Consider the following 21553-nt stretch of genomic DNA (forward strand, 5'->3'; position numbering starts at 1 on the left):
CTTTAGTAAACCACGGTTCCCTTGCTCGACCACTTCCTCCTTGCCTGACAGGTACATACTTATCAAGGACACCCAGTAGTTGTTCCTTGAACAAGCTCCACATTTCAATTGTGCCCATCCCCTGCAGATTTCTTCCCCATCCTATGCATCCTAAATCTCGTGTGATCGCATCATAATTTCCTTTCCCCCAGTATAACTCTTGCCCTGCGGTATATACCTATCCCTTTCCATCGCTAAAGTAAACGTAACTGAATTGTGGTCACTATCACCAAAGTGCTCACCTACCTCCGAATCTAACACCTGGCCTGGTTCATTACCCAGTACCAAATCCAATGTGGCCTCGCCTCTTGTTGGCCTATCTACATACTGTGTCAGGAAACCCTCCTGCACACATTGGACAAAAACTGACCCCTCTAAAGTACTCGAACTATAGCGTTTCCAGTCAATATTTGTAAAGTTAAAGTCCCCCATAACAACTACCTTGTCACTTTCGCTCCTATCCAGAATCATCTTTGCAATCCTTTCCTCTACATCTCTGGAACTTTTTGGAGACCTATAGAAAACTCCCAACAGGGTGACCTCTCCTTTCCTGTTTCTAACCTCAGCCCATACTACCTCAGTAGACGAGTCCCCATCAAACGCCCTTTCTGCCACCGTAATACTGTCCTTGACTAACAATGCCACACCTCCCCCTCTTTTACCACCTTCCCTGATCTTACTGAAACATCTAAACCCTGGAACCTGCAACAACCATTCCTGTCCCTGCTCTATCCATGTCTCCGAAATGGCCACAACATCGAAATCCCAGGTACCAACCCAAGCTGCAAGTTCACCCACCTTATTCCAGATGCTCCTGGCGTTGAAGTAGACACACTTCAAACCACCTTCCTGCCTGCTGGTACACTCCTGCGACCTTGAAACCTTATTCATGACCTCACTACTCACATCCTCCTGTACACTGGAGCGACAATCCAGGTTCCCATCCCCCTGCTGAATTAGTTTAAACCCTCCCGAAGAGCATTAGCAAATTCCCCCCCCAGGATATTTGTACCCCTCTGGTCCAGGTGAAGACCATCCCATTTGTAGAGGTCCCACCTACCCCAGAATGAGTCTCAATTATCCAGGTATCTGAATCCTTCCCTCCTGCACCATCCCTGTAGCCACGTGTTCAACTGCTCTCTCTCCCTATTCCTCTCCTCGCTAGTACGTGGCACGGGTAACAAACCAGAGATAACAACTCTATTTGTTCTAGCCCTAATCTTCCACCCCAACTCCCTGAATTTCTGCCTCACATCCCCATCCCTTTTCCTACCTATGTCATTGGTGCCTATGTGGACCACAACTTGGGGCTGGTCCCCTTCCCCCTTAAGGATCCTGAAAACACGATCCGAGACATCGCGGACCCGGCACCTGGGAGGCAACACACCAACCGCGAGTCTCTCTCGCTCCCACAGAATCTCCTAACTATGGAGGCCCCAATGACTCATGCTCTACTCCTCCCCCCTTTCTCTTCTGAGCAACAGGGACAGACTCTGTGCCAGAGACCTGTACCCCATGGCCTACCCCTGGTAAGTCGTCCTCCCCAACAGTATCCAAAATGGTATACTTGTTATACAGAGGAACGGCCACAGGGGATCGCTGCTCTGACTGCTTCTGACCCCTTCTAACAGTCACCCAAGTACCCTCATTCCTAGGAGTATGAACCTCCCTGTAGCTTTTATCTGTAACTGCCTCTGCCTCCTGAATGATCCTGAGTTCATCCAGTTCCAGCTCCAGATCCCTAACACGGTCTTCAAGGAGCTGGAATTGGGTGCACTTCCTGCAGGTATACTCAGCTGGGACACTGGTGTCCCTCACCTCAAACATCCCACAGGAGGAACATTGCACTGCCTGTACTGACATCCCTGCTAACCTCCCTGAATAAGAAACAAAAAAAAAGGTGAAAAGAAAACTCAAAAGTTGGTATGTAATTAGGGAGGTGTAGAGAGGGTCAGGGTGTGATGAGGGTGAGGATAGTGAGGGTGAGGATAGTGAGGGTGAGGATAGTGAGAGTGATGAGGGTGAGGATAGTGAGGGCGATGAGAGTGAGGGTGAGGATAGTGAGGGTGATGAGGGTGAGGATAGTGGGGGTAATGAGGGTGAGGATAGTGAGGGTGATGAGGTGAGAATAGTGAGGGTGAAGATAGTGAGGGTGAAGATAGTGAGGGTGAGGATAGTGAGGGTGATGAAGTGAGGATAGTGAGGGTGAGGATAGTGAGGATAGTGAGGGTGAGGATAGTGAGTGAGGATAGTGAGGGTGATGAGGTGAGGATAGTGAGGATGAGGATAGTGAGGGTGAGGATAGTGAGGGCGAGGATAGTGAAGGTGATGAGGGTGAGGATAGTGAGGGTGAGGATAGTGAGGGTGAGGATAGTGAGGATAGTGGGGGTGAGGATAGTGAGGATAGTGAGGGTGAGGATAGTGAGGGTGATGAGGATAGTGAGGGTGATGAGGATGAGGGTGAGGATAGTGAGGGTGATGAGGATAGTGAGGGTGATGAGGATAGTGAGGGTGATGAGGGTGAGGATAGTGAGGGTGATGAGGATAGTGAGGGGGATGAGGATGAGGATAGTGAGGGTGATGAGGATAGTGAGGGTGATGAGGATGAGGATAGTGAGGGTGATGAGGATAGTGAGGGTGATGAGGATGAGGATAGTGAGGGTGATGAGGATAGTGAGGGTGATGAGGATGAGGATAGTGAGGGTGATGAGGATAGTGAGGGTGAGGATAGTGAGGGGGATGAGGGTGAGGATAGTGAGGGTGATGAGGGTGAGGATAGTGAGGGTGAGGATAGTGAGGGTGAGGATAGTGAGGGTGATGAGGATAGTGAGGGTGATGAGGATAGTGAGGGTGATGAGGATGAGGGTGATGAGGATGAGGATAGTGAGGGTGAGGATAGTGAGGGGGATGAGGGTGAGGATAGTGAGGGTGATGAGGGTGAGGATAGTGAGGGTGAGGATAGTGAGGGTGAGGATAGTGAGGGTGATGAGGATAGTGAGGGTGAGGATAGTGAGGGTGAGGATAGTGAGGGTGATGAGGATAGTGAGGGTGAGGATAGTGAGGGTGATGAGGATGAGGGTGATGAGGATGAGGGTGAGGATAGTGAGGACTTTGTTCTGAATGGAAGCAAAGAACGTGACGTCATTGTGCAGTCTGATTGGCTGGCGCTGGGCCTATCAGACGAGCGGGTTGTGATGAGCTGACCAATGGGGGTGGAGAATGAGGGAGTGTGATGGTTTGGATTGAAGGAGCAACCGGAGAAAAAAAAACGACAGCCGCAGGAGCCAGAACAGTATAGAGCCTATAGCATAGAGTACAGAACAGTATAGAGCCTATAGCATAGAGTACAGAACAGTATAGAGCCTATAGCATAGAGTACAGAACAGTATAGAGCCTATAGCATAGAGTACAGAACAGTATAGAGCCTATAGCATAGAGTACAGAACAGTATAGAGCCTATAGCATAGAGTACAGAACAGTATAGAGCCTATAGCATAGAGTACAGAACAGTATAGAGCCTATAGCATAGAGCACAGAACAGTATAGAGCCTATAGCATAGAGTACAGAACAGTATAGAGCCTATAGCATAGAGCACAGAACAGTATAGAGCCTATAGCATAGAGCACAGAACAGTATAGAGCCTATAGCATAGAGTACAGAACAGTATAGAGCCTATAGCATAGAGTACAGAACAGTATAGAGCCTATAGCATAGAGCACAGAACAGTATAGAGCCTATAGCATAGAGCACAGAACAGTATAGAGCCTATAGCATAGAGCACAGAACAGTATAGAGCCTATAGCATAGAGCACAGAACAGTATAGAGCCTATAGCATAGAGTACAGAACAGTATAGAGCCTATAGCATAGAGCACAGAACAGTATAGAGCCTATAGCATAGAGTACAGAACAGTATAGAGCCTATAGCATAGAGTACAGAACAGTATAGAGCCTATAGCATAGAGTACAGAACAGTATAGAGCCTATAGCATAGAGCACAGAACAGTATAGAGCCTATAGCATAGAGTATAACATACAGCATAGTGTACTGAGAGAGAGAGAGCACCGCGAGACAGAGCCAGTATAGCACCGCCTCACTGAGAGAGACACAGCTCACACTGCACCAGAGCTCACAGCACAGAGACTGCGATAGCCCAGTGACAGAGAGAGAGCTCACTGAGCGGGAGCAGCAGAGACAGAGGGGCAGCGGCTCGAGCTCACACAGCCTGAGAGACACGGTCAGAATAGACAGGCGGACACTCGCACCGAGCCGGCACACAGTCACACAGCCGGTGTGAGGGAGACAGGGGTCGGTGTCGCTCGGTGAGGACAAGCGGACACCCGGTGCCGGGGAAGCCGCCATGTCAGGTAAGCAGCAGCCGCTCCCTCCCGGCTCCCGGGCCTCTGATGGCGGCCGCGGCCCAGCCCCTTTCCCGGGGCCGCCGCCCTCACCCAGCCAGACAAGGCCCCGGCCTGTCGGTGAGCGGCGCCCGGCCGCCCCCCCGGGCCGCCCCCCCCCCGGGCCTCCCCCCCCCCCCCCCGGGCCTCCCCCCCCCCCCCCGGGCCTCCCCCCCCCCCCCCGGGCCTCCCCCCCCCCCCCCGGGCCTCCCCCTCGCCCGGGCCTCCCCCTCGCCCCCTCCCCCCGGGCCTCCCCCTCGCCCCCTCCCCCCGGGCCTCCCCCTCGCCCCCTCCCCCCGGGCCTCCCCCTCGCCCCCTCCCCCCGGGCCTCCCCCTCGCCCCCTCCCCCCGGGCCTCCCCCTCGCCCCCTCCCCCCGGGCCTCCCCCCCCCCCCGGGCCTCCCCCCCCCCCCCCCCCGGGCCTCCCCCCCCCCCCCCCCCCGGGCCTCCCCCCCCCCCCGGGCCTCCCCCCCCCCCCCCGGGCCTCCCCCCCCCCCCCCCCCCGGGCCTCCCTCCCCCCCCCCCCCCGGGCCGCCCCCCCCCCCCCCCCCCCCCGGGCCGCCCCCCCCCCCCGGGCCGGCCCCCCCCCCCCCCCCGGGCCGGCCCCCCCCCCCCCCCCCCGGGCCGCCCCCTGCCTGGGATCTGCCACGTGTCCGTGTTTCCAGCTGCAGTCCCGGGGCTGAGTGTTGTGGACACACAGACAGCCCCTCCCTCAGAGCCTGGGTACAGACAGAGCCCCCTCCCTGGGCAATCACACCCAGGGGGGAGAGGTTAACAGTCAGGGTACAGGCTGTCTGATTCTGCAATTCCCTTCCCCAGACTCTGGAGACGGGGTCACTGAGTGGATTGTGGGCTATCTGATATTTACAGTGGGTTGTGGTTGGAGGTGCCCATTGAGATGGAATTCATAACTATCATGTGGCCCTAATGTCAGGATAAGGGGTTACCCTTTAAGGACTGATGTGGAGATGCCGGCGTTGGACTGGGGTGGGCACAGTAAGAAATCTCAACACCAGGTTAAAGTCCAACAGTTTATTTGGTAGCACGAGCTTTTGGAGCGTTGCCTCTTCATCCGAAAGCTTGTGATTCGAAATAAATCTGTTGGACTTTAACCTAGTGTTGTGAGAATTATTTTAAGGACTGAGGCGTGGAGAAATTTCTTCATCCAGAGAGTCTTTAAAGTTGTTAGTGTCACAGGTAGGCTTACATTAACACTGCAGTGAAGTTACTGTGAAAATCCCCTGGTCACCACACTCCAGTGCTTGTTCGGGTACACAGAGAATTTAGCATGGCCAATGCACCTAACCAGCACATCTTTCAGACACTGGGAGGAAACTGGAGCACCCAGAGGAAACCCACGCAGATACAGGAAGAATGTGCAGACTCCACACAGACAGTGACTCAAGCTGGCAATTGAGCCCAGGCCCCTGGCGCTGTGAGGCAGCAGTGCCAACCACTGTGCTGTCCAGGGTGGTGAATGTGTGGAATTCACTACCACAAAGTAGTTGAGGCCAAAACATTGTGTGATTTCAAGGAGAAATTAGATGTAGCTCTTGGAGTTAAAGGGATCAAGGGATATGGGGGGAAGACGGGATCAGGACATTGAATTTGATGATCAGCCATGATCAAAATGAATGGCGGAGCAGGCTCGAAGGGACAACTGGCCTACTGCTTCTATTTTCTGCCTTTAAAAGGCCACATTATGCTATTTATTTGTGAGGGTTGTTTACCAGCAACTTTGGCTCCAAGCACAAACTCCTTTTGCCATTAAGTAGCTTGCTTGTGTATAATAAGCAAAAGCACTCGTAATACTGAACTCTGATCTAGTGATGGGGGCAAGTTGCATTTAAAATGATGTTGCAATATTTCAATGGACCAAGCTGATTCTGTAAAAACAAAACTGCAAATGTTTAGACTTTGGTCAGTGGGATGGATGCAGAGAGCGTTGCAACAACCTATAAAGGGCAATAAGTGATTGTAGATATACAGAGAAACAGATTGATGATTGCAGTCTGATATATTGATTTATTTTTGGCTTGCCCAACTGGAAAACAATATATTCACGATGTTTTAAATGGTTTCCTCTTTCCCTCCCTCGCTGAACCAGGTTAATTTGAGATCTTCGAATCCCTTTTTTTCAGATGTCTGTATGGGAATGAAGATAGCAAGGGGTGGGTGTGTAATTCTCAGATTGTGTTGGATCAGTTAATATTCTGTGTATTTTGTTAGCTTAAACTCATTGAGCTCCTCAGTTGAGCATTGCCGGCTCATGTACCAATGTTGGTTTCACGTGAGGTCTCCCTCTGCTTCTACATTCAAAATGGTGATTTCATCTCATGCTTAAAAGTTTATTTAAGATGTGATTTCTCCATCATTTAATCACCCATCAGATGAAATTCTTGTGTCCTCTGATCTTGATCACAGCGGTGTGTGTCTTTATTTCCTGAACTCTAACTTCCTCTAACCATATTGCAATGTGTCGCCAGTGTCCCTATGTCTAGGGACTGTGAGGTGTTGATTAGGAAGCAGACCCCACTTCCCCATGCCTTACCTGAGGCTGCTGTATGGTCCATTCGGGTGGCACAGTGGTTAGCACTGCTGCCTCTCAGTGCCAGGAGCCTGGGTTCAATTCCCAGCTTGGGTCACTGTGTGGAGTCTGCACGTTCTCCCCGTGTCTGCTGTGTGGGATTCCTCCCACAGTCCAAAAGACATGCTGATTAGGTGCATTGGCTATGCTAAATTCTTCCTTGGTGTATCTGAAAAGGCGCCAGAGTGTGGCGATTAGGGGATTTTCACAGTAACTTTATTGCAATGTTAATGTAAGCCTACTTGTGACTAATAAATAAACTTTACCTTGTCCCCTCTACTGCGGCTACGTTCGCGGCCAGGTGTCCCTGGAGAGGGAGCATGCGATGTCCACGGGCGCGGTTGACGCCTTCTGTGCCCGTTGGGCACCGCAGGGGTTGGGGTGCGTTATCGACCCTGATAATCACATTTTAATTTGATGTTTTTCAAGTTTCCTTTGTACTTTGATTTTTGTTCGGGCTGTTCCCCTTCCTTTTGGGGAGCTGCCCCTTTTACTTTGTCCTGACTTAATTTGAGTTTGTTTATTTGGTTTGACCTAAAAAGCGTCCACTCACAGAAAAATGATCTTCCTCAACTCTCACAAGTTCACTCAACATCTCAATGGCTCCTCCGACAGCATTCAAGCCATTAACTCACCTGCAGCTATGGTCATGCTTGACTGCTTCACCACCTTCAATGCAGCCAGTGCACCCCCAGCAATGACTTCTGATATTGTCCCATAGCGATCCCTCCTTGTCCTCCTCTGCACATTCTTCCCTTTGCAGCATCACCCAAAGGTGCAGCTTCCATGTGAATGCTGCTAATGTCCAGGTTTATCTTTGGAACCAACTCTTATGTTTAAGTGATCATACAATCCCTCCAGTGTAGAAGGAGGCCATTCGGCCCATCAGATCTGTATCAACCACAATCCCACCCAGGCCCTATCCCCTTAACCCCACATATTTACCCTGCTAATCCCCCTGACACTGAGGCAATTTACCATGGCCATTCAACCTAACCTGCACATCTTTGGACTCAATAAGGTACCACTTTTTTTTGGTGTAATGGTAGAAAGTCAGAGATTCTTGATCTGCTCCATCGACTTAGTTCCTGTATTGCCTTTCCTCACTCGTTTGTTAATGCTGGACCAAACCATGGAGTCCTGGTCAAATTCGCTGCAAAATGCACCTGAACCTGGATGATTTATACCTCTGTAAATCCGTCTGTAAACTTGATATTCCGTCCATGCTGACGTCACATCTGGTCTGACTTCCAAAATTCCTATCTTCTCAAATCCCAATTTATTCAAAACTCTTCTGTTATGTTATGCTTGCCCATTGCTGCTATTTTTTTGCTTTATTTATTTTAACCTCCTCCAGCTTTCTCCGTTTAGACCATAAGACAGAGGAGCAGTAGTAGGCCACACAGCCCATCGAGTCTGCTCTGCCATTCAATGAGATCACGACTGATCTGATGTGATAATCCTCAACTCCGTTTTTCCGCTTTATCCCCATCACCCTCTATTCCCTTACTGATTAAAACTGTCTATCTCAGCCTTGAACATACTTAATGACCCAGCCTCTGCAGCCCTCTGATAAAGAATTCCACAGATTCACTCCCCTCTGAGAAAATAAATTCCTCCTCAACTCTGAGATGATGCCCTCTGGTCCTAACCTCTCTGCATCTACCCTGTCATGTCTCTTTAAAGTTTATTAGTCACACGTAGGCTTACATTAACACTGCAATGAAGTTACTGTGAAAATCCCCTGGTTGCCGCACTCCGGCACCTGTTTAGGTACACTGAGGGAGAATTTAGCATGGTCAATCCACCTAACCAGCATGTCATTCGGGCTGTGGGAAGAAGCTGGAGCACCCGGAGGAAACCCACGCAGACACAGGGAGAACGTGCAGATTTCACACAGACAGTGACCCAAACCGGGGATGGAAACCGTGTCCCTGGCAGTGTGAGGCAGCAGTGCAAACCACTGTGCCACCCGGAGAGAATCCTATATATTTCAATAAAGTTGTCTCATTTTTCTGAATGAGCACAGGCCCAACCTACTCAGCTTCTCATAAGAAAATTCCTCCTTACCTAGGATCAAACTCGGGAGCCTTCCCTGGACTGCCTCCAATGTGGTATATCTTTTTAGTCATTGCAGCACTGAAGAAGGCCATTTGGCCCATTAAGCCAATGATGGCTCTCTATAGAGCAATCCAACCATTCACCCTTTGGTTGTCCTTCAACCTTGTTTCCCATTTCCATTGTCCTTTTTATGCAGTTTATTCCTGATCCCAGGCTTTGCTAAAAACCATCACTGCTATTTTCAGTTCTATTTTTAGTGACGTTTTCAGTCACATTTTGCAACGATTGCACTATTAATCCAGTGTTCCATTATTCCATTTTTTGCTTTTAATTTTGTTTCCCTTGTTTTTCTTCCCTCCTCCTCTTTCTCACTTCTCTCTTCTCCCCCTCCCCAGTCATTCCGATGTCATTCCCATGCTTACCTCGTGGTGAGCAGCCTTGATTCTTGTCAGCTGTTGACTCACCAGTTTAGTCATCGAGCAGTCAGCTTCCTCAATTCCGGGAGCTTCTGACCAAAAATTTGAAATTTATTCTCGAGAACTGCTAACTCATGTCTTTTAAAGTGTATCCCCCTGAGAGTCTGACTTCAGAGCTTTTTAATATGTATTCTGCAAGTATGTACAGTTGGAAAAGTGCAGTATTGAGCTTAAAGGGCCTAAGATGCCAGATTGAATTCCTTGTCTACTCTGTGGATCTTGGTTAGTGAGCTGCATTGACGTCAGTGCTTCTTGGCTCGAGCTTTTGCTCCTGATTGCGAAGGAATGACCCTGCATTGGAAAGTCTGGAGAGTGGCTGAGACCTGCCCACTTGTTTGAATAGCTGGGTGACATTTGCTGTCTAGTTTCTCATGATTCCGCACTTGGCTGTGGTATTTTTGGAACCCAATACTCAAATAAGAATCGCAACAGAAGACAAAATTAAAGTGCTGATAGAAGACTGCATGTCGTAAATTATCGTTTACTTGGGGATGAGAAAGCATTTTTCTACTTTGAGAAGTTATTAAAGGAGAGAATTAAATGCACTGATACATGGATGTTCCATATGCTTAATTGGCAGTCAGTTGATCACTAGCAAGTTCTACCAAGATTCCTCCTTTATGTTCATGATAGAGTTAAAAGATCACAATGTATTGAAAGGAATCGGGTGATATCTTGAGCCACGAGCATAGTTGAAGCAATGCTTGACGTCATCTTTAATAATTACAAGTGAGCAATGTTTAAGGCAGTTGGTCTATTTCTGAGCCAACGTTTTGAGTCTGGATGATCCTTTGTCAGAGGAAAGGTCATCCAGACTCGAAACGTTGGCTCTATTCTCTCTCCACAGATGCCGTCAAACCGGCTGAGATTTTCCAGCATTTTTCTGTGTTTGTTTCAGATTCCAGCATCCGCTGTGTTTTGCGTTGGTCTATTTGAGTTTTGCCCCTAACTACAGATTCGGTTCTATTTTTATATTTAAAAAAAAAAGACTAAATCTAAATGTAAACTAACAGTCCTGCCCGTTGTTCCAATTCCCCTACCCAAAAAGCTCATTACTTTTGAAGAATTATGTCCTGCAATTTCAAATTCAACCTGCCAAATTCAATCTTTGCACTATCTGTTTTGGCTGCAGTGATGAAAGTGCCGGTGAACCTTAAATATTTCTCTCAGACTGAAATGGCAATGCTTACACACTGTGCCCCTTAAAATGGTGGAAAAGTTTGAAACCTTATACTTCATACAATCCTACAGTGTAGAAGGAGGCCATTCGGCCCATCGAGTCTGCACCGACCACAGGCCCTATCCCCATAACCCCATGTATTTATCCTAGCTAGCCCCCCAACACTAAAGGGCAATTTAGCATGGCCAGTCCACCTAACCTGCACATCCACTTGTTGTGCTTTCAAAGAAAACAAGAGAGACTAGTGTTTAATATTCCAGTGTGCGGTTACAAAGATGACTTCAAGCATTGCTTCAACTATGCTTGTGGCTCAAGATATCACCCGATTCCTTTCAATACATTGTAATCTTTTAACTCTAGTCATGAACATAAAGGAGAGGAATCTTGGTAGAGTTTGCTCGTGATCAAATTACTGTCATTGCGTTCAGTCTTCTGTACTTTCCGAGTATAAAAGGTATGTGGAGCTGTTCTGTGTTTGTTTGTTCTGTTTGATGTCAGGATCACATGCACATGGGAAGGAATGGCTCCATTCTGGCTTCACCAGAACTTAGAAAATATATCGGTTTCTCGCATGACTGTTTGTGTTTTTCAGGCAAATGCTTTTACTGAGTAATAGTCTGTAATATACACTCCTTTCTCTCTTTGTAGAAGCTAAATTTGGAATAGTTGAAATGGATGATGTGGAAACAATGGCTTTCAATTCTGTTGAAGAGGAAATTGCTTATTGGAAAGAGCTTGCTGTAAAATACCAACATTGGTAGGTACTGAACAAGGATATACTTATTAGAATGGGATGTGTTTTTCTGTTTTTGTTTCAGATTCCAGCATCCACGGTAATTTGCTTTTTAAAAAATTATATAGAATTCTAGGTGTGGCACAGTGGTTAGCACTGCTGCCTCTCAGCGCCGGGTCCCGGGTTCAGTTCCGGCCTCGAGTCGCTGTCGGAGTGGAGTTTGCTTATTCTCCCACAGTCCAAAGATGTGTGGATTAGGTGGATTGACCATGATAAATTTCCCCTTGGTGTCAGGGGGATTAACAGGGTAAATACGTGGGGTTACGGGGATGTGGCTTGGGTGGGATTGTGGTTGGTGCAGAGTTGACAGGCTAAATAGCCGCCTTCTGCTCTGTACGGTTTCTATGATTAACCTCCTGTAATAATTAGAGGTCTATGGGTGTCTTGGATCACATTGGCACAGAAGTAGTGTCCTTCACCATTTGTTTTCTTCAACTAAATGACATTTTCTATTTATTGTATAATTGATGGCAGTACTGACTTTGCAAATGAGTTATTTTTGCCTGGGTTTTACAGCACAAAAACAGGTCATTCAGACTTAATGGTCTGTGATGGGGATTATAATCCACACTAGCCTTCTCTCACTGTACATCATCCGACCGTATCTTCATAGCATTCTGTTCCTCTCTGTCTCACACTTACCTAGATTCCCATTTTAAAGGTCTTATGTAATTAGTCTCCCTTTCTTCATGTGGTGATGAGTTCCACATTCTAGTCGCTTTGTATAAGGAAGTTTCTTCTGAATTCCCCTATTGGATTTATTAGTGACTATCTTGTATATCTGGACTCCTGGTTTTGGACTTTCCCCACAAGTGGAAACGTCTTGAGGAGAATGTTGAAATAGAATCCAGAATATTTTCCCAATTGTTTTTTTTTTCAACCTCCTGCCTTTAGTGCCCAGAACGCTCGAGAAGAGTTAATTGAGTTCCAGGAAGGAAGTCGAGAACTTGAAGCAGAATTGGAGACTCAGCTTGAGCATGCTGAAAATAGAAACCGCGACCTGCTGTCAGACAACAATCGTCTCCGGATGGAGCTTGACTTGTTTAAGGTACGTTAGTGAGAAACACTCTGCTCACGGAGACACACAGCACAGGAAAAGGCCCTCAGCCCATCGTGTCTGCACCAGTCAAAGACAAACCACCCAACTATTCTAATCCCATTTCCCAGCACTTGGTCCATAGCCGAGTATGCCTTAGCATCACAAGTGTACACCTAAATACTGCTAAAAGGTTATGAGGGATTCTGCCTCCACCTCTCTCTCAGGCAGTGAGTTCCAGACTCCCACCACCCTTTGGGTGAAAAGTTTTCCTTTTTAAAAAAAAAGTTTATTAGTCACAAATAGGCTTACATTAACACTGCAATGAAGTTACTGTGAAAATCCCCTAGTCGCATTCGGGTCAATGTATCTAACCAGCATGTCTTTCAGAAGTGGGAGGAAACCGGAGCACCCGGAGGAAACCCACGCAGACATGAGGGAAACATGCAAACCCCACACACAGTGACCCAAGCCGGGAATCGAACCTGGGACCCTGGCACTGTGAGGCACCAGTGCTAGCCACTGTGCCACCGTGCCCCCTTCACATCCCCTCAACCTCCTGCCCCTTACCTTAAATCTATGCTCCCTGGTCATTAATCCATCCACCAAGGAGAAAGGTCTCTTCCTGTCTACTCTGTCCCTCATAATTTTTTTCCATTTCAAATCGCACACTCCTCCCCCCCCCTCTCCTTGCTCCAAGGAAAACAACCCCAGTCGATCCAGTCTCTCTTTTTAAAACTCCAGCCTAGGTAGCATCCTGGTAAATTGCCTCTGCATCCTTTCCAGTGCTATCACATCCCTCCTATAATGTGAATTCCATAACTGCACACTGCATAAAGTACCTGCTCTTTAAAATGCAGTTGAGTTACTTATTGTAAAGCGAAGGCTTCTGTGCACTGATAAACGGGAGCACCTGTGGCCACTTGGTTTCTGTATCAGGTTTTTAAAGTTAATGTGTAACTTGGCCTAAATTTTACTCTAATCTGCCTAAGTAGTTGTCCCATAGGTTTGTCCGCTACGCTCATGGTGCAGGCAGTACCTGGTGATTTGCCAGGTCAGTACCAAGGTACAGCATTCCTCCACTGCTGAAGGGGGTTTGCATTATTCTGAGCTAAAGCAACACCAATGAGTTAATTTTGTCACTTGCTCCAAATCTGTTTATCAGCTACTGATGGAGTGAAACCTTCTGTTGCTTTTGAAAGGTTTAGGGGCCCTCTGTTAATATACTTAGCATTAATGTGAGAGACAATTACCTAGGCAGGAGGCTCCTTGTATGTTTGTGGAAAACTCTGTCACAATTCAAGGTGTTAAATCAGCAGAATTTTCCATGGGCTTTATCTTTGAGAACCGGCACAGTGACGGTATTGTGTGGGCAGGCAGAGAGAGGTCATGGCATCTGAAATGCCTTCAATTTAGCCTGCTTAAGATTACTGTCAGTTAATAAGGGCAGGTTGCCCATTCAACACTGGCACAAAATCCACCTCTCTGGTGGGCTTATTTAGTGGTGGTGCTAATTTGGCATGAGTTCAGATCATTAATAGTGGTGAAAGGAGGACAGATTTGTGAATGAATCTGCCCTCGTTCTATCACTGTAGATGGGTATTGGATTTCTGCAGCTAATTCTTTAGGCTTGAAGATGTTTTTAAAATTCAATTTGATTTCAGTATGTTGACTGGTTTTTGTCTTGCCTATTGTAATAGTTATTGAACATTCATTCGGAATTTTAAACATACATTCTTGCCTAGTTTTATTCTGAGGTGGTGTTCTCAAATTCTATCTCAGCTGAAAGGCACTTTGTAGTAAACTTTCCAACTTTTGGTTAATTAATTAATCTGCTTAAAGAGTATCCTTTTCTAAAGCTGGGACATAGTGGCTTCCATTCTCTCCAAAGACTGAGTGCAAACAAGTGGTTGAAGAAACAGGGAATCCATTGTTCGAATCTGCTGTGCAGTCAGCTGGGAGTATGTTTGTGCTCTTCAGTTTTCTTTCTACAGGGGGGTGGGGTTTGAGCTTTCTAAGTGGGTCTAATTGGAAAGAATTTAATATTTGGAATGGAATAAGTAGTCTTGGCTACAGCTGCAAAAATAGTTAATTTGCTTTAGACATCTGGAAGCAATCCAACGATACGACTATTGCAACTAGGAATGCAGTAGTGTCCTGAGGGGGTACACAATGCTTTCGTGTGTTTGCTCGAACAATGGAAAGCACATTGTAATATTAACTGTAGAATGTCTCTTTGGCTTGTATCTGGGGAGTATTTTGAGTCACGTTAACTCCACGATGCTTTATCAGTAGCAATTTGTGCAATGTTAGTGGAACAACACGAGGTGATGAAATGGGAGAGAATTACCCGTGCGGCATTCATTGCACAACACTTGTGTTTTCCCTGTTGCTTATTGGCTGCAGTGTGCTTTGTGATGGTGCTACCATTTGAATGATCGATAAATGGAAGGGGGTGGAGAGGTCCAAAGGACGACAATGGGGGTGAAAGCAGGCTCTTGTGGAAGAATGTGCTGGAGCAACATTTTTTGATTAGAATGTACAGTACTTGATGTGAAATTTAGTTTGAGAGTTTAACTAAAGCTTTAAATTGGTTGTGACTGTACTTTTAGTCGGAATCATTAAATACATTTTTGAAGTACCTGGCCTGGGGATTAATGGGCCAGTGCATCATCTGGTTACAAATTTGAGTTATAATCCATGCTAATTTTGTCCATGGCTTTGGTACTTATTTATTTGGACTAGAATAAACAAGGTGGGGAGGGGAAACTTAATCCCAGATCCTAATTTCTACCCTTTTGTCTTGTGTATGTATGGAGAATAACAGCGTGAACAAGACTGAGCTTGCATTTGTTGGTTCTTTCTGAATAGTTGCTGGTACTGTTCTGAATGGCTGTTAGTCAGGGACTTTGTCTGACACCACCCAGGGATCTGAACCCAGCTTGAGTTACTGCCTTCAAAAAATGGAGACTTTATTTAAAAAAAAGTTTGAGGAACTAACTCGGAGGCAAATGTTGGATCCTGCAAATGTTTCTGCATTGGGCACATTTTGTAAACTGTCACCTGATCTATTTCTGCCATTGAATTTTTAATTGTTTAGGATTATCCAGCATATATAGAATTCTGACGACCTGACATTGGTTTTCTCTTTAAAGTAACATACGCTGGGAATGTGTCTGTTGTTGAATGAAATATAAACTGAGGCACTTCACCAATGTTCCAAACACAAAAGTTAATTCAAGTCGAGTGGGTCACTTTTTTTTAAAATTCAAGGCTGCTTTCAAAGTGGTTCTCTATTGGCTGCTCCCAATCCTAGTGTTGAAATTTGTAATAAGATCTTATAGCGGCCATAATGCCAAAAAGACAATGGTGCATGTGATTTGCAACAGTTTACTTTTGTACTCTGAACTTCCCAGTAGCTGGGAGAATGCATATGGACCAGCTGTATTGAAATGAGTTTGTTGCTTGTGTAAAAGGCTTTCAGGAACATTTCAGCTACTTGGCATGCCGATGTTTGACTCTGGCATGCTATTTGGTATTTACTACAGAGGCACTGCTATTGAGGTGAGCTCGGAAAAACCACCTGTCCTAAAACCACCTCTCTATTTATAAGGAGAGGATGGACAGACTGGGACTTTTTTCTCTGGAGCGTAGGAGGCTTAGGGGTGATCTTGTAGAGGTCTATAAAATAATGAGAGGCATAGATCAGCTGGATAGTCAATATCTTTTCCAAAGGTAGGGGAGTCTAAAACTAGAGGGCATAGGTTTAAGGGGAGAGATAGAAAGGGGTCCAGAGGGGCAATTCTTCCACACATGGTGGTGTGTCTGGAACAAGCTGCCAGAGGTAGTAGTAGAGGGGGGTACAATTTTTTCTTTTAAAAAGCATTTAGACAGTTACATGGATGAGATGGGTATAGAGGGATATGGGCCAAACGCGGGCAATTGGGACTGGCTTAGGGGCTTAAAGGGGCAGCATGGACAAGTTGGGCTGAAGGGCCTGTTTCCATGCTGTAAACCTCTGACTCTAATGCCTCCTTGTGTAACTGATGTTTTGTTTGATCACTCCTGTGGAGCACCTTGTGAAGTCTGACTACATTAAAGTCCAACAGATTTATTTGGTATCACGAGCTTTTGGAGTGCTGCTCCTTCATCAGGTTTAACACTCACCTGATGAAGGAGCGATGCTCCGAAAGCTTGTGGTACCAAATAAACCTGTTGGACTTTAACCTGGTGTTGAGACTTCTTACTGTGCCCACTCCAGTCCAACGCCGGCGTCGCCACATCTTACATTGGAGATTCTATGCAAATTCAAGATGTTGCACTGATGTTCCTCCACCCTCCCCCCACTTTAGTAGCAGCATTGTATTAACATTAGAATCTTCCCGTTGGTAGCAAATTTCAAATACACGGGATAGAATAGAACCAAAGAACTCTACAGTGCAGAAAGAGGCCTTTTGGCCCATCGAGTTTGCACCGACCACAATCCCACCAGACCCTATCCCCATAACCCCATATATTTACCCTAGCTAGTCCCCCTGACACTAAGAGGCAATTTAGCATAGCCAATCCACCTAACCCACACATCTTTGGACCATGGGAGGAAACCGGAGGAAGCTCACTCAGACACGGGGAGAATTGCAGACTCCACACAGACAGTGACCCAAGGCCGGAATTGAACCAGAGTCCCTGGCGCTGTGAGGCAGCAGTGCTAACCACCGTGCCGCCCTCAATACACAAGCTTGGCTGTCTGCTTAAAAAGTAAGTAGTCTCTCAACACCAGGTTGAAGTCCAACAGGTTTATTTGGTAGCACGAGCTTTCGGAGTGCTGCTCCTTCATCAGGTGATGAAGGGCAACGCTCCGAAAGCTCGTGCTACCAAATAAACCTGTTGGACTTTAACCTGGTGTTGTGAGACTACTTACTGTGCCCACCCCAGTCCAACACCGGCAACTCCACATGTTTAAAAATTAAACAAGTGCTCTATGATCTTGTGAACATGGAATGAATTTTTGTCTTTTAACTTGACATTTTATTCACCATATCACTGTATTGGAGCCAGTATATTTTATTTACAGATTTATGGATTGAGTGTTAAAAGAGTTGAAGTTGGTAAGGTTGAGGAAGCGGGCTTCTTATGTGTGGAACTGAAGTGAAATTTTTCTTGTGGTGACGTACAGCCTTGGCATGTTTTAATTGTACAACAGCCTGTTTACCTAACTCTGCCCTGCATGGATCATTAGCTCCATGAGAGGGGGGTGTGGATAATTCAAACTCATTTCTGTTTTGTATAAAGTTAATGTTTCTGATCGCCAGTGTTGGAACGCAAATGTTAGTTTATGACGTTTAGCGCAATGTTAATGAGGTGTCAGATATTGCACTGAAGCAGTCAGGCACTAATGGAAGCTGTCACAATGGGACGGGGGGGTGGTGTCAATGGCAGGGAAGTTTTTCCAACTGCAAACTACCTGCTTCAGCCACTGGAATGTGAATAACCTTTAAGTAACTTTTTTATAATCCTGAAATAATGGTGTGGGGACAGAAGAATTTTGGGGAAGGTGTGGAGCGCGCAATGGGGTAACAACTTGAGCATGTTTGGTAAATGCTCCCCCAATGTAAATAACTGACAATAGGCCTTATTGCCAAGTGAAGAAAGGCTTTGTAAAGTAACAATGTAAATTTGTAATACCTAATCTATCAAATTGTAATTTTTTACTATGCATCATGGTCTATTACTTTAAGTAGGACATTTGACCTGTCTCCATTCCTAGCTCAGTCCATCTACTGTATTCAGAATACTTAGAACGTCACAGAAAGCAATGGATACCAGTGTAGGTTTGAAAATAGCAGTGACTGATCTTAATACAATGATTGGAATAAGGTATGTGAGTGATCTGATGTAATTAGCAGGATTATTAGGTACAAGTAATCACAGAACTCCTACAGTACAGAAGAAGGCCATTTGATTCATCGAGTCTGCGCTGACAATAATCCCACCCAGGCCCTATTCTCGTAACCCCACGTATTTATCCTGCCAGTCCCCCTGACACTAAGGGGCAATTTAGCACGGCCAATCCACCTATTCGCCGCATCTTTGGAGTGTGGGAGGAAACCCGCGCAGACACGGGGAGAACGTGCAGCTTCACACAGGCAGTGACCTGAGGCCAGAATTGAACCCGGGTCCCTGGCACTGAGGCAATAGTGCTGACCACCGGCAGTGCCGCCCCGTGCTTCTGAAAGCGTGGGAAGCAGGTTCTCCTCGAAGGAATTATGACTTAATTGGACACAAAGTTAGCGCAGCAATTATTGTGCAATAGAAATAGTCATTTGGTAATATAGGATTTCAGTATTGCTGAAAAAAGACATGTCAAGTGCTTTTTGTCGTGCACTCTGGACATTCACAAGAAAACCAAATGTAAAGGGAACAAGAATTTGTAATTCATGAGAAGAGTGCTGATTGGCTGGCAGGTGGATGCTGGATCCTGCGGGGTCCTGAGAGGGTGGATGTGAAAAGGATGGTTCCTCCTGTGGGAGAATCTAGAACCAGCAGGTCACTGTTTAAAATACGATGGACGCAGAGAACCTTTTCCTGAGGGTTGAGACTCTTTGGAGCTCATCCTCAAAGGACAATGGAAGGGAGTCTTTGAATAGGTGGATAAATTCTTGATGAGCAAAGGGGTAAAAGATTATTTTGGGGGGGGGGGGGGGGTGAGGAGGATGTGGGCATGTAGAGTAGAGTTTGCAATCAGAGGTTTTTGAACGGTGATGCATGCTTGAGGGGTTGAATGGTCTGCTCCTAATTCGTATGGTAGAGGCATTGCTGTGGTGAATGCAGCAGTTGACAGTTTATTGCCAAGCTTTGTTTAAATTCAAGCCCAGACAGGTTGACAAGCCTGGTAGGTAACTGTCAGTCATCAGTTAGCTGATGCATTCTCCATGGCAACACCACTAGCAATCAGGCCACTCCCCAACCAATCAGCTTCTCATGAAATAGAAATTGTTTTCTTTTACATTTGGTGCTGTTGTGAATGTTTGAATGTTTATTGATTTCTCTTGTGCAATGCTGCCAGAACACTGTTTGTGACCTGGGTGCCCCCCCCCCCCCCCCCCCCCGCCCCCCACAATCAATATCACCTTTCAGAGGGGCCTTGAATTTGTTGTTTGAGAGAATTGTGTTGGACAGTTTGGGTTTGATTTTTTTTCCTATCCTCTCTGTGCTGCAGAGTCCCAGACCTCAGCTGCAGTGCTGGGAGGAAGCCACACGATTCCGTTGTGGTGGCTGGCTTCTTGCCTTGTCCTGGGATTTGGTGCATCATGTGGGAGCCAGCTACAGAATATAACTGGGATGACCTGCTCATGGCGGGGTGCAGCTGGTGGTGGAATAGGGTGCGGCAGAGGAAACCTTTTGAAAGAGAGGCCTGATAACTAATGTAATATAATCTGTGACAATCTGTTTGAGGGGCACTTGAAATAACTGCGTAAATTTAAAGCAGCCTTTTTCTGAGCAGTTGATGTGTGGCACGGCTAGATTTTAAGGTGACATCGGCACTGCTTTCAATAACTGCTCTCACTGATAGTTATTCTGTTCTTCAACAGGTGTCAGCTGTAAAGTAGCTTAAAAATGCCCCTCTTTAAAAGTAGGTTCTGAATGTAAACTTTTTGGATGTTGTAAAATACTCTTTCCCAGAATTGAATTAGTGTGTTTTCCGAATGAAGTGTTTGAGCCAGACCAGCCTCTTCCCAATCTTCCACAGGTATTTCCTGCAGGAAATATCTGATTTGTTGGGGATGAGTGGGGGCAATCTATTGGAGGAAAGGAAGTTAATTTATCAAAGCTTAATTTTCAGCAACGAATGCTCTGCTATATTTCCACAGTAATAAATTTAAATTGGAATATGTGCAGGTAGTATTTGGATAATAGATGCTTTTTTTTGTTCCACATTCTGCCCTTGTAGGTTATAGCCTGTTTTTTTATCGTAGAATCCCTACAGTGCAGGAGGAGGCCATTTGGCCCATCGAGTCTGCACCGACCACAATCCCACCCAGGCCCTATTCCCGTAACCCCACATATTTACTCTGCTAATCACCTGACACTCAGGTCAATTTAGCATGGCCAATCCACCTAACCCGCACATCTTTGGATTGTGGGGCGAAACTGGAGCACCCGGGGGAAACCCATGCAGACACGGGGAGAACGTGCAGATTCCACACACATCGTGACCCGAGGCCGGAATTGAACCTGGGTCCCTGGCACTGAGGCAGCAGTGCTAATCACTGTGCCACCCCTACTGCCCAATGGATGGAACGCCCATTTTGTTCAGGAAGGACCTGTCTGTGCTATTGTTAGAATTAAAATTATATTGTCAACAATGAAGCTGGATAGAATACAATTAGTTTCTGATGAACCTACGTTTTGGAGAGTGGAGGATTGGGTTTCAGTGGTGGATAAGCTGAGATAGGAATGGAAGTGGGTGATATGGAGGGTGGAAATCTGTGGGATAGGAGCTTGACTGGCTAGTTAGGATTTTTTCCTTTGTTTATAATTTATTATTTCCTGGAATATGGTGTCACTGGCAAGGCTGGCATTTGTTGCCTCTCCCTAATTATCCTTGAGCTGTGTGCCTTACCAGGCCACTTCTGAAAGCAGTTAAGAGTTTGTACTTATCTGCATTGAATTCAATTTATTGTAGTTCTGACAATTTGCAAATATTAATTCATTGCTTCCGCAATTCCTTGGCTTAATCCGATTCTACTTGCTTCCAACCTCGCACCGAGGTTTAGAATAATTCAGTTTTGACCAGTTGCTGTTCGAATCTAGGCTATTTAAATATATCGGAAACCACATGGGTTCAGCACTTACTCCTGGGCTATGACCTAATTTTCCTGATTATAACCCATTACGTCTTCTCGCAAAGCCACTTCCTCTTCGCCCTCCTGCAAGCTTCTTCTCGATTGTTCCCATCGCTTAAACTTGTGCAGCTGACTTTC

General features: G+C 46.4%; 1 protein-coding gene across 2 annotated transcripts in view; it reads left to right on the forward strand.

The window, feature by feature from the left end:
- Nucleotides 1–4175: 4175 nt before the first annotated feature.
- nde1 (nudE neurodevelopment protein 1) overlaps nucleotides 4176–21553 on the forward strand; it is a 47317-nt gene continuing 29939 nt past the window's right edge. The window contains exons 1-3 of one of the 2 annotated variants that reach the window (XM_078240905.1): nucleotides 4176–4407; nucleotides 11389–11497; nucleotides 12428–12581. In XM_078240905.1, coding sequence (XP_078097031.1) covers nucleotides 4401–4407; nucleotides 11389–11497; nucleotides 12428–12581 — 270 coding nt within the window. In that variant the 5' untranslated portion in view covers nucleotides 4176–4400. The remainder of the gene's footprint in view (nucleotides 4408–11388; nucleotides 11498–12427; nucleotides 12582–21553) is intronic. The other variant, XM_078240906.1, reaches the window with a different exon arrangement.

The sequence above is a fragment of the Mustelus asterias genome, chromosome 23, assembly GCF_964213995.1.
Source record: "Mustelus asterias chromosome 23, sMusAst1.hap1.1, whole genome shotgun sequence".
NCBI classification, from domain to species: domain Eukaryota; kingdom Metazoa; phylum Chordata; class Chondrichthyes; order Carcharhiniformes; family Triakidae; genus Mustelus; species Mustelus asterias.